The sequence below is a fragment of the Protobothrops mucrosquamatus genome, unplaced genomic scaffold (genome assembly GCF_001527695.2).
Source record: "Protobothrops mucrosquamatus isolate PMUCROS unplaced genomic scaffold, P.Mucros_1.0 scaffold605, whole genome shotgun sequence".
NCBI lineage: Eukaryota > Metazoa > Chordata > Lepidosauria > Squamata > Viperidae > Protobothrops > Protobothrops mucrosquamatus.
Window position 1 is genome coordinate 1,064,723 of NW_015386903.1, and position 13,496 is coordinate 1,078,218.

A 13,496-nucleotide genomic window follows, 5' to 3' on the forward strand; every position below is an offset into this window, starting at 1 on the left:
CATTTTTAATCCCTCAGTACAATGGCATTCCCATTTTTTTTAAAAAATATCTACAGACCTGATTTTGTTTAAGGCTTGTTTCACATAGGTTATCTCTGTCTGCTCTGAAAATATGTAAAAATCAGATTTTTTTTGTATGAGGACTGCATAAAAAAGTTGAACAGTCTTTCAGTTTTACTGTTTATGCACAGGGTTGGGATAGCAATAGCACTTAGACTTATATACTGCTTCACAGTGCTTTACAGCCCTAAGCAGTATACAGAGTCAGCATACTGCCCCCAACAATCTGGGTCCTCGTTTTACAGACTTCGGAAGAATGGAAGGCTGAGTCAACCTTGAGATGGTCAGGATCGAACTGCTAAACTGCAGTCAGCTGGCAGTCATCAGAAATAGCCTGCAGTACTGCATTCTAACCACTGCACCACCGTGCACCCTCAATGGGATGATCTGCCATTGATACCCTCAGTAGACCAGATCTCTATTAGGTTCCAGCCCATAAAGCTCTGCCAGCATCTTAAATCTGGGACCCCAATCATTGAGAAAATCATAATCAAAATCCAAGTCTGAGGACCCTGAACCCAGGGAGCTTAGAGATTCTGCAATAGACTCGGCCCCTTCATAGCCAAATATGTGGAGGGTATCATAGGGCAATATATCTCCATCATTATCGGCTTCATCTTTTTTCATCTCAATCATAATGCCCATCTCTCCAATGCCTGAAAGTCCATTCTCAGGGATCTTTTGTTCCCGGGAATAATTGCAAGGTGAGTCCTCCAAAGGCATTCTGGGGCATAATATCCCTCTCTGGCGGACTGAATTGAGAACTGAGACGTCATAACTGGTGGTGTCCATTTCACCACCACCTTCTTCATCGTAGGCCACCAGCTGCTCATGGATCTCTTCTACATTCTTCTTGAGAACACTGAGATCTTTCTTGTGCCTCCTCCTCCAGACTATCAGCAGCATAGTTAATGCTGTAAAAAAAAAAAGGGGAAAAATATAGATGAATAGTAAACATAACTTATTCCTATTACTTTGATTCTGTGACTCTTTGATTCCTTGATTCTTTTCCAGACCTTTTCACTATGATAGGAATTGAATGTTTTCCACCTAAGATTCCACTTAATCTCCCCCTTGGTATAGCCGACAAAGCAAGGAGAGCCTGTGGCCTAACATGCAAGTGGCCCGGGTTCGAATCTCAGAAGGGTATGGCTAGCTGATGAGAGCTAAATAGCTCGAAATAGCTATACTAGTCTCCCTTTAATTCTTTGTCGGTAAATTTAAATTTAACACACAAATAATCTGTCGCAGAAGCGATTGCCTGTGCAGGCTCTTAGATTGGGACTGAAAGGCGAAAGCGGAAGCAGTATGGTCCGTCCCATATTTGGGGTAGACCAGATTGCCCTGATAGACCAGTCTCACTGGAAAAACAATCTTCCACTTCCAATTTCAAGTGTGGTTGCCTATCTGCAGGGCCAAATTAATTTTGAGAGGAGGAAAAACCCCATCACATTGGTTACTACTTGAATTAAGTTCCCTTCCGCCTGCTGTCCCATTTGAAGTGGAAAGGGAGAAGCAAAGAGGGGCGAAGATTGATTTACCAAGGATGGTAAAGATGCAGACAAAGATGGTCACCAACACTTGGATGCCAACTCCCACTAGCTTCATTGACTCTTCGCAAAAAGTGAAGCTGCCTTCATTGTCGCATTGGCAAACCCGGATGGTAAGAGTGTTCGTGCTGGTCTGTGGTGGTTTCTCATTGTCGGAGATGATGATAGGCAAGAGATGAGTTTTGAGTAGTTCTCGGTTGAACTGTCCAAACTTGACGGTGACATTTGCAGTGTTATCTGGAGAATGCAATAGCATGCAGCTGAATGATCAAAAAGTTATTGTTTCAAAGGGTTTCCAGCTACCACACATAATATCAACTCCAATAATCAGTTATGGAACTCAACTTATGAGTCGAAGGAGAGACCGTTCCCATTCTTGGAACTTCTTAATTTAGCATGACCGATAACCTCCAATAACCCATTTGTAGCTTTTAGCACCTATAGATTGGGTCTTTGAAGCTTCATGGCAACATCTTATTTTGTTTCATTTTCCTTCAAAAATAAGGATTTCGGCTACTTTGCCACCAAATTGGACTGTTTTGCTGCTAAATTTCAGCTGAATGGTGAGGTTGAGAATTTTTAACAGTGGAAAGGGGGATTGGATTGATTTCCAAGAGCTCGCTTCTTCAATTCCCAACTTTCAAAATCCAGCACATCTTTCTCTGCTAATTCTCCCCCCTCCCATGGCTAAAATTAAATCAGATTTGCCCATTTGGGGGACAACATCTAGTGGTTCTCCAGATAATTGGGGGAGCAAGCTGCCTAACCCTGCCTTAATGCATTAGAAATGCAAAATCTTCCTTCCACTTTGATGGGGTTGAGCTATAGGGGGTTGGAATAAGCTATGGAGATTACAAGGATGATAGGGCTAAAATGTTTGTGCTACCCTTTTTTTTGGACAGTAAGCTTTTTTAGTGGAACTTTGGGGTTTATCAGATCTGTTTCATTGTTATTTCTGTTAACTGGCAAACAATCTTAAAAATCTTATTGCCAACGAGACTCCTATTTTCATTGCACATATTCCACAGAAACGCACCACGGTTGTCAATGAGGGTAAAGTTGCTCTCTTCAGAAGTCAGGAAATATTTGAATTTCACATCTGGTGACATTTCATCCTTGTCCGTAGCAGAAATTCTTGTGATCACCTTTATGAATAGAAAAATGTGATATACTCCATTATTTTCAACAAGTCTATGGGGATTATAGAACAAAGGCAGTGCCCTCATCAAAGGCATGGTTTGGTCTTGTTAACAAAAACCCGAATAACCCCCTTGAATAATTCTACTCTGGGTAACATGTCTTGCAAGCTATTCGTGCATTGATAGCAGAAAATGTCTCCTGTGATATGTTCTATGAAGAGAAACATAGCAGTAGAACATCAAAGGAGAAATCCCACCTGTAGAATTAATGTAATATACATATTGCATTTACCACGATGTGTTTAATAAACCATAATTGGCTGAAGCTACCCAATACATCACACCATAAATCATGGTTTATATGATTTATGATGTGATATATTTTATTTACAAACTACCACTGATTGAATTCAGGCAATATGCTAAATGAAAGCTAAATAAAATAAATACATTAGGGTTTGTGAACTGAGCTATAATCAGGTATTTGTACACCAGAAAACTCAATTATACCTACATAGCATTTTGTGACGCCTTCACGCAGATAACTATTAAGGAGACACAATGATCTGAGCTTCCTTCAGGATCCAGCCCATGATTTATATACATGCTGCTTATATTCTAGTCTTTAGCATTTCTAAATTGTTCACTTACAATTTCACTAACTCAAAATACAGGCCCTTTCAGAGATCCAAATAGTATAATTTTTAGCTTTTGAGACCTATAATGTAATAAAAACTGAAAGGGCAACACATGAGAACAAAACTGGGCATAAAAAGAGGCATGTCTGATTCTTTTCCAAGTTAAAAAAATAGGCACATTTTTAAATTTGTGATACCTTTGGATCTCAAGGCCCACATCAACTAGTCCATGTATCCCTTTGATAAGACCAGTCAAAATGCAATAGGGTTAACAGTCTTTCTTTAATATCAAAAACTAGTGACCTTGTATGCTATGCCAGTTAAAGGCCAAGTGGTACTGAAGATATTTTTTAGAGATTAAGTTTGTTTTTTCAAAGAGAGACACTGAGGAACATATGGGTTCTTAATCAACTGTAGAATGCTGAAAGTAAATAGAAACAACATTTTTTTCTGAAATTTACCTGTCCAGGTGCAGCATTTTCACATACACGTGGGTCATATGGAAAAGCGAATTCTGGGGCATTGTCATTTATATCCGTAACTTTAATATAAACTGGTACATGGGTTTCTAATCTGGGAATTATCTTTTCTGAAAAAAGAAAAAAAAAATTAACTGGTTATCATCTTGAAACAAATTAGAGTCAAACACATCCATACCATATTATAATGAAAAGTACAATGATTGAGGGAGATTTGTTGGAATATCCCCAGATTCCAAATTGTCTATCTAGTATTTCCAGATGAGAACTAGGAATGACTCCTGGTTCAAAACCCTGGAGAGTTACTGCAGATCATTGTTGATAATATCAAACAAAATCATCTGATTCAGTTTAAAATAAGTTCTTAAAACTTCCATTGGTGCTTCCCATTATTTGATTGTCACAAAGCAAACCTCTCTACTGAGCTTGCTTAAGACTATGTCCCTGGCTTATAGTTGATTTAAAAGTTACTTTAGAAATGGTTCAAAGAGTGTTGGATTTTCCTATTTATTGCAAATTACAGGCAATTAGCTGCAATGTTTAGAATAGGTAGCTATTTATTAGGGCTCTGCAGTGCTTCAGATTCAAAGAGGAAAATGCTCTTAAAGATCATGTGGTCATGCAACATCTGTTTGTAATTCCTTCAAGCAATGGAATCTTGTCCCAGATGTTTGGGTATCTGCCCTGTACAGACGTGGTGTTTTTCCAGGAAAAGGTCTGTCTGGTTTAAGGAACTGCCAATAGCTGCTTCATGAGTGCTACTATGCTGTCAAAAGCACATTTCTTTTTCAAATCCAAAGTGCTGCACAATGTGATTGTTCGTTGATATTTATTTATTCCATTTGTAACTGAAAGGACCTGAAAAGCAGTAGGGGTGATGCACTAATCAACATATAGATGATACAGGGAAATACTTACTGTTTTGATCCAGCTCATTGGCTGCGACAGTTATATTATGCCAGGAGTATTCTTCTCTGTCCAGACGCTTTGTGGGAAAAATACACCCAGTGGTACTTATTTCAAAAGAAGTGGACCTTAAGATATGGTAACTACAGTGGGTATATAAAAAAGTCAACTTAATATTACTGAGCCTCCTAAGATTGGGATTATTATATGGCCGAATTTACACAAGGCAAGGAAAGGTAAGCCTGCAATGATATGGTAAAATAGCTCACAAAATGTTATGTCAAAAGAAATATAGACATAAGTTGTTGGTCTAATTGACAAAACATGCCATAACAGTGACTTTTTTTTTTGCTATAACACTCTGAGTATGAACTACTTTACTCTACTGTTGGCCAGTCTAAGAAAATGTGCGAATATCATCTCTATTTCTTTATAAAGTTTAATACACAACCACCCAACTCACTCCCAGGGACTCCAAGTGGCTTACAAGCATAAAATCCCAATACAAAAAGCAACAATCAGACAAGCCACTTAAGGGGTTCTACTGTATGTCACTCTCCATATCACCCAATTTAATTGGATGACAATCAGGCGTTGTTGGCTTTTGGTTCCTGATGGTAATGACTGATCTGCCAAAGATCAATGGAGTGAAGTGCATCATCAGCTTAGAGTTATTACGATCCCACAAATAGTCTGAATCCAACCTTTCTGGAATTCTGTTGACTCTTATCTGGTGCTAATTTAGTATTGAACTTCAGCTGACATTAAGTCAGGCACAAAGGATCAGGACCATAAGTTAAGTTGCAATTCAGAAGATTTATTGTTCAAGCTCATATATTAGAATCCAGTCAACTAAAGTTGCCACATTAGGGCAATGATTCTCTATGCTTTTTTTTTTTTTAAAGATTCAGAAGACACTTTTACGATATGATCAGTTCATTTTTCATTACCTTATTTTCCGCCTGGCTCTGTCAGGGTCACTTGCAGAAACGCATCCAATGGATATCTTCGTTGCACCTTCTTCTTGGACAGTGAATGTATAGGAAGGCTGGGTGAAAACTGGAGGTTCATCAACATCAATAATTCTGATAATTACACTTGCAAGGTTCTCAAGACCCTTCCGTGTAGAATATGCATAGTTGATATTGGCGTCAGTAGCTTCAACCACAAACCTGTATTCAGATATCTTTTCAAAGTCCAAGGGCTAAATGAAAATGTAGAAATGTTCAGTTCACAAAGGCAATAGAAATGGATTGGCTAGTATTGCTTTTTTGGGGTGGGGGAAAACTTTTTTGAGGCGAGACTTTGAGTTACTCTCTTCGAAGCATGTGACTCAGGTCAAAAATTAAATTTAATTCATTTTTAATTGAAATTTGGATTGCAAATACACAAATATAGCCGAACACTTCCACCTCTGTGTTGTGATCTATATTATTTCGAACTCCCTTGCAAGAGATTATCTTACAATTATCTACTTTGTACTAAAGGGCTATTTACTTCGAGCTGTTTTAATTGATACATCTTACGCTCTGTTAACTCATTATTTCAGAGATGTTTCATTCAGAATGATCAAGGGCAGATAAAAAAGCAGTGGGAGCAGGAAGGAATGGCTTCTGATTTCCTGCTGGCTTCCCCATTGAGTTTTTTTTGTTAGGATCTGGCAGGGAGCATTGCAAATCTTCCTTCCTTCCTTCCTTCCTTCCTTCCTTCCTTCGTTCCTTCGTTCCTTCGTTCCTTCGTTCCTTCGTTCCTTCCTTCCTTCCTTCCTTCCTTCCTTCCTTCCTTCCTTCCTTCCTTCCTTCCCACCCATCTCACTTGCATATTTACTAATGCTGTAACAGTTAAACAGCAATAATAATGAGGATGATGATACTGATATTGACATTTCAGGTGGACCTAGTTCCAACTGGCAATGTATAAATAGCCCAAGACACAACATCAATTGAGTTTCAAAAACAATACCTTTGTAGGTTGAATTACTCCTTCATTTGTGTAGCGATTTGGTATAATTTTGAAGGTGTCTTGGTAATTCCCTTGGCGAAAGCTATACTTGGTGTCCCTGTTTTGTGGTTCATCGATGTCCTCTACTTTTAACCTACCAACTTCACCAGTCAAACTGACATTTTCAGGGACTTCGAAAGTGAAATTTTCTGAAAAAGATGTTCACAAAAAACTGATATTTCAGGTAAGGTTTTCAATGATAAACAAGAGATAAATGTAATGTGGGAGACTTGCGTTTTTCCAGCCCATATTTTTAAAGAAAACATTCCAAAGTTCAGTTCCTCAGCAATAACAAAGCATCACATTTTTATATGTTATGTTAATTGGAGTCTGCAGAAATAAAGATAGAGCATTTTTAGATTCAGCCCTTTGACTTTGCAAAACTCACTTTGCTTAAATGTTGGGAAATTGTCATTGATGTCAATTAATTTAATCATGACAGTAGCAGTGCCCATTTCTTCAGCATGTAGACCCTTGCCGTCCCTTGCTTTCACCCGGATGGTATAAGTAGCCTTTTGTTCTCTATCCAAGTCAGGGACAGCTGTGTAGATGGTTCCTTTACAATAAAAAGAAAATACAAGGGTTTGCTTATTTTGTCACTTCCACTATTTTCCCCCAATAGAGCTTAACCTTTACTACTAGTGGTTAAAATAACAAAGCACAAAGATTAAAATTTTTTAGACGATGGTTGTTCCTGTGATGGTCTGTGAATGTGAAAGTTTGGCTTAGATGAAACTGGGGTGGGCGGTGTCAGGGGGGACTCGTCGCTCCCACGTAACGCCGCTTTTGCGCTAGCTGCATTGGCTGCCGGTGGCCTTCCGGGTGCGCTTCAAGGTGCTGACTATCATCTTTAAAGCGCTCCATGGCAGCGGACCTCGCTATCTTCGAGACCGCCTCCTGCCACAGATTACCTCACACCGACCTGTACGCTCCCACAGAGTGGGTCTCCTCAGGGTGCCGTCGGCCAGGCAGTGCCAGCTGGCGACCCCAAGGGGGAGGGCCTTCTCTGTGGGAGCTCCCACCCTCTGGAACGAACTGCCCCCAGAGATCAGGGTGATCCCTGATCTCCCTTCCTTCCGCCGCGCCCTCAAGACGTGGTTGTTCCAGCTTGCGGGACTGGCCTGAGGGATTTTAAAGGGGTTTTAATTATTTTTAAATCAGATCAGATTTAAATATTTCTTTTTAATTAATTTTAATAGGTGTATTGTATTTTTGTTTTTTATCTGATTGTTAGCCGCCCTGAGTCCGTAAGGAGAAGGGCGGGATATAAATGTAATAAAATAAATAAATAAATAAATAATAAATAAATAAATATATCTCTTTCTCTATCTCCATTTCTCTCCATCTCCATCTCCATCTCCGTCTCTATCTCCGTCTCTATCTCTATCTCTCTATCTCTCTATCTCTCAGTCATCTCCCTCCCTCCCTCCCTCCCTCTCTCTCTATCATCTCTCTCTCTCATATATCTTAAAAAAGATGAAAAGATCCATTTGAACTTTGGTACTGGAGAAGATTTTTGGACAGCCTGGAAAACAAACCAATGGATCACAGAATAAATTGAGCTGAGATTCTCACGTGGAATACTAATGGCTGTGCAATTACTATTATACATTTGACATATCATGAGAAGTTCCACTTCTCTTGAGAAATCCAACATGCTTTGAAAAATAGAAAGAAAAAGAATAAGGGGAGGGACAGCAGCTATGTGGCTGGACCTAATTAGGGCAATAATGAAGGCATCATTGAAAGAACAAGGAGGCAAGGTTGAAGACAGATATTTGGCAGAGAATCTATTCATAGGGTCACTAAAAATTGACAGTGATGATAGCACTTACTCAAAAGCTCTAAAAAGCAGCTAGGTTTAATTGGTACTTGTTGCTAAGACAAGTTCTTTTAAGAAAATTGTCCTGAAATGGCCATAATTCTTTAGAATATATTTATTAAAAATATTTTGTCCATCAGAGTCTCAATGATCCAGGTCATGGTTCTCTGAACTTAAGAAGCTTCTTGGAAGAGAAGCAAAACATTTTCAAAGAAAACACCAAGAAAGTCCAGTTGTCTTTTAGAAAAAGCACCTTTGGGACATTTTGGCCTGCATTTTTTAGTTAAAAATCTCCCAGGATGGATTTTAACTTTGAGTGAAAAATGTTTAGAGGACTTTTTGGGTTTATAAAAGTCCATTATCCTATGCATTTAAAAGAGATAGAACACTCAAAAGTCTTGAAAAGCATAAATAGGTTTCCCAGACTTAGCATGCAAATATGGATAATCACCTCAGATCTGACAAGGAATATACCTTCTCGGTCAGCCATACTTTAAATAATAACAGGCCTACTCAGCAATCTGTTCTACATGGAAAAGAGAATAGATGCCATTTTGTTCTTTGATCGGGCAGAAAAATACCACAGACGGTTGTGTTTGCTTGTTCTTGTACAAACTTTATTTATGCAGTGGATCCTGTACCTGAGTTGTCTATTCTGAAGTAGTTTTTGCCATCAGTAACTTCGTAGAAAACATCTGCATGACCGTGAAGGGTTGGATCATCAGCATCCACAGCTGTCACTTTGGTGACAGATGTTCCTAAAAAGAGAAAGAGAGAGAGAGAGAATGAAAAATAACAGGTATATTTGAATTGTTTGAAACGTCTGGGGTCAACAGAAGGCTGAGGAGATTAACAGTGAAAATAGAAATGCAAGGATGCCAGATGAATCCCTCAGATCTTCTCTCTTGCTTGGGTCTTGTCTTCTTTACCTCCCCCTATTCTAGATCACGGCATGAATATATTAGAGACTTTTAATATCGCAAGGTAAAAAAAAGAGTCCCAACTCTAGGGGGCGGTGCTCATCTCTCTTTCATGAGACCACAGAGCCAGTGCTGTCTGAAGACGTTTCTGCGGTCATGTGGCTAGCATGAATTCATGCCACAGAAAAAAGCATATGGAGAAACACAGAGAGCTGTTCCATGCTTCCAAACTGTTAGTTTGGCAGGAGCTGAGGCAAGTGATGAGAGCTCACTCTGTCACGAGCTAGTAGGACTCAAACACCAGAGTATAGTCTTTTAAGCCCTAACCGTAAGTGAATTTTCCACCAATGGGATTTTCTCATGTATTTTACCGGGAAATGTAGATAGGGCAGGCTCAAAAAGCCAACACCCTTCTAAGCATATTGATGTGCTATGAGTCCATTGAAAATTTCCAGTTTGCTCTCCGAATTCCTGGAGCCCTAACCCTAGCCCTAAGTGGATTTGTCACCAATGGGATTTCCCATGTATTTTACCAGGAAATGTAAATAGGCCGGGATCAAAAAGTCAGCACCCTCCTAAACATATTAACGTGCTACGAATCCATTGACAATGTTCATTTTTCTCTCCAAGTTCATGGAGACCTAATCTTAAGTGGATTTCCACCTCAATGGAATTTTCCCAAGGTATTTTACTAGGAAACCGAGGTAGGGTGGGTTGAAAAATCAACACCCTCCTAATCATACTGATGCTCTATGAATCCATTGGTGATGTCCATTTTGCTCTCTGAATTCCTGTAGAATTAACCCTAACCTTAACTCTAATCCTGTTGCTAACTCTAACGTTCATTTAATTTTCATTGGCAACGGGATTTTCCTATGTATCTTACTGTGGTCCAGAAACAAGTCTGAACAAAAAGCTTTCATTTGTTCGTGGATTGAGCATTAAGAAGCCAAGCATGGGTTTCAGATTGTTTTTTTTACTGAAGTATTAATTCAGCGATGTGATATGAGATTTTAGACATTCTTGCTTCAAAATAAGGAGAAAAAAACTTACCTAGTGATGACATTTCTACCACTGAACCATTAAACACCTTTTGAACAAATACTGGAGCGTTGTCATTAATATCGTGTACAATGATCCGGAATTTGGACGGGTCCTCCAATGGAAGGTTGGTAAGACGATTAGAAATCAAAGCTGTGAGCTCATATTCAGCTTTCTTCTCTCGGTCCAGCCTTTCACTCACAGAGACATCTCCAGTAAATTCATCAACTCTGAACAAAGTCCCAGCACCTTCCCCTTCAAGGACGTATTTGGCATTGGGATTCTTGACAGTTGAGGTGATCTAGAACACATAACTATGTGAGGAAATCGCTTCTAAAAGATATGACAACATAATAAAAAAATTCAGCACATCTATTCTTTGACGTTTTATTATGTTAAAATAAAGTGGTTAGAATGCAGTATTGCAGGCTAATTCTGCCAACTGCCAGCAGCTTGATTCTCACTGGCTCAAGGTTGACCTAGCTTTCCATCCTTCCATGGTGGGTGAGGACCCAGATTGTTGGGGGCAAATATGCTGACTCTGTAAACTGCTTAGAGAGGGCTATGAAGCATTATATAGTCTAAGTGCTATTATTATTCAATTTATTTGCTGCCCATTATTCAATTTATTATTCAAATTATTTTCTGTCAATCTAACTGTTTGAGAATTTCATGGTTCCACCCCAGGTCACAGTACCTCAGCTTTCTGCATAGTTGTTTGATTTCTAGTTTCTAGAGATATTCCTGTGCCATTTCTGGCATCAATGTTTTACATATTCTTTTTCTGTTTTCCAGGAAATTCTTAGCTGTTGGCCCAAATGTGGATAATTGTCCCTCAATAAATCAATGAACAAATTTAATGTTTTGGAGTCATTGGTTTAACTGGAGTCTCTTTATCTACCTTTAGGACATGTGCAAAGAACTGATCATATTTTAGGTCATATTTATGCAGAAACATTGGCAATTCAAAAAGATTTACAAATTTTGAAACCACAGTGAGTTCAAGAACAAGTTTTTAAAAAGCTTTAAAAAGCACCAAAATGATTCTTTTTCATAGAAGAAGTAAATTCATTTAAATGTTTGGAGATTATTATTATAAGTTATGGATTTTTTTTAGTTGAAAGATATAATGAATGTGAATATAATATTGTTTCAATTACTAATTTCTTCTACATCTGTACTGTGCTTAGTTATACCTATATAATCAATAAATAATAAACAACATTACTGCTCTTATATAGTTCTATAAAGCTTCATAAAATTTTGTACAAAAAGTTTAATACATAATTGATCGAATACAATGTAAATAGTATATTCAAGTCTTGGTCCAAATTTAAGAACGTTATCTTATTAGATTTATCTTGAAAGTGTAGCTTTCCTCCGCGTCTCTATGAGACTTGAGACATGCAGAAATATCTACATTAGAAGGGAACCTTTTGAACTTACTCAGTGCTCTGCAAATCACCCTAGCTAGCAAAAGGTTTTGTTTAGCTTTTTGTTTAATGGCTGCATGCATGTTTTTCTTCTTGCCGCTTTATTTGAGATGGGTTAGATTACTAAGACAAAGAGCCGAGGTCTTTTGAGATCAGAAATGTTGTCTAAGTGGACACTTGGAATAAGGACTATCAGCTAAGTTAAGTCAGCTGTGTAGTCTGCAGAGCATTCCTTTTCTCTTCTTCCAAGTGCTTTTCCCCCCTATGTTTGTTATTGGATCTTCCAAAAAAAGAGGCTTTTATATATAATGTTCAAGAAAAACTCTAATATCCAATGTCTCCTTGACATTTTGATGATGGGCTTTCAGACCTGAATGCATTCAGAGTTTACTGAGAGGCCAGTCATGGGGCAAAAATGTCCCGTGTTACAAAGCTGGAAAAAGTATATAAAAAAGAGGAGTGCTCATGGCTTTAACAAGAATGTTTACTTAGAGACGTTTCTAGCAGGAACACAGCACACCTAAAACTATTAGACTCCTGGCCCACCAGATAATTCAACCGTCTAGCCCGGTGTCATCTATTTAGACCAGGGGTAGTCAACCTTGGCTCTTTTATGACTCGTGGACTTCAACTCCCAGAATTCCTGGCTCAGGAATTCTGGGAGTTGAAGTCCATGAGTCATAAAAGAACCAAGGTTGACTACCCCTGATTTAGACTGTCACGGGGTCTTTTGAAAGAGTAGTTTTTCTCCTGCTCCATCATCCACCACCCAGTTCTTTTCAAATAAAGGGGTCATGACTTTCCAGTTGCAAAGAAGAACATGGACACCCCACATTAAAAATCTGCTTCCATCCCAAAGATTTGCTTCCTGCCTCTCAGCACATCAAGGAGAAACATGGCTGCTTTTTGGAAGCCAGAATTCAATTGATAGATGGGTACTATTGCATCTCTGCCTAATAGGCTTTGCTGGGCAAGCGAGAAGAGGGGAGTCCTTCTCCACGCAAGGAATTTGCTTGTGGTACCTCTTGGGTGGGTGACTACTAATTGGCCATCGCCAAACCCATGCATACCTTTCCAACATGATGAGGCAAAGTCCCATTCTGCTCTTCAGGAATGTGCATTTTATTCCAGATCCATTCTCTTTTCATTCGCTTATGCAAGTTATCATTTGTCTTGGGCTTTGAGAAATGGTCTCTGTGCACACCAGAAGAAGTCGGTATCAAGAAAATGAGGAGGAGGAGGAAGCAAGAGCAGCTGGCCATCTTTGAGGTTCAATGATCTTGGAAACTCCTGTGTTTGAAAAAAAAAATCAAAAACCATCTGCTGACTACGTGGGCTCAACATTTTCTGGATAACGGCACGCTGTTATCAGTGTTATCAAAGATTTGTCCCAGTCTGTTTCCAAGGTCTAGTCCAGGGGTCTTCAAACTTGGCCTTTTTATGACTTGTGGACTTCAACTCCCAGAATTCCTCAGCCAGCGTGCCTGGCTGAGGAATTTTGGGAGTT

At 39.0% G+C, this 13,496-nt stretch overlaps 1 protein-coding gene across 1 annotated transcript; it reads right to left on the reverse strand.

The window, feature by feature from the left end:
- Nucleotides 1–344: 344 nt before the first annotated feature.
- On the reverse strand, nucleotides 345–13,251 carry CDH5 (cadherin 5). The gene is made up of 11 exons (XM_015817556.2): nucleotides 13,060–13,251; nucleotides 10,569–10,857; nucleotides 9,237–9,353; nucleotides 7,162–7,329; nucleotides 6,735–6,922; nucleotides 5,723–5,976; nucleotides 4,785–4,915; nucleotides 3,849–3,976; nucleotides 2,647–2,755; nucleotides 1,602–1,847; nucleotides 345–974 (listed from the first exon to the last, which is right to left on the reverse strand). The coding sequence occupies exons 1-11, from the start codon at nucleotides 13,249–13,251 to the stop codon at nucleotides 463–465; spliced, it is 2,334 nt and encodes a 777-aa protein (XP_015673042.1). The 3' UTR covers nucleotides 345–462.
- Between the last annotated feature and the right edge of the window lie 245 nt (nucleotides 13,252–13,496).

What these genes read in the sequence shown, in the direction of transcription:
- CDH5 (XM_015817556.2), bottom strand. Translation starts at nt 13,251, where the DNA reads ATGGCCAGCTGCTCTTGCTTCCTCCTCCTCCTCATTTTCTTGATACCG. An exon ending in GGTAGAAATGTCATCACTAG is followed by an intron (nt 9,354 to 10,568) that starts GTAAGTTTTTTT and finishes TTCTCTTTTTAG; the next exon opens with GAACATCTGTCACCAAAGTG. An exon ending in AAAATGCTGCACCTGGACAG is followed by an intron (nt 2,756 to 3,848) that starts GTAAATTTCAGA and finishes CTATTCATAAAG; the next exon opens with GTGATCACAAGAATTTCTGC.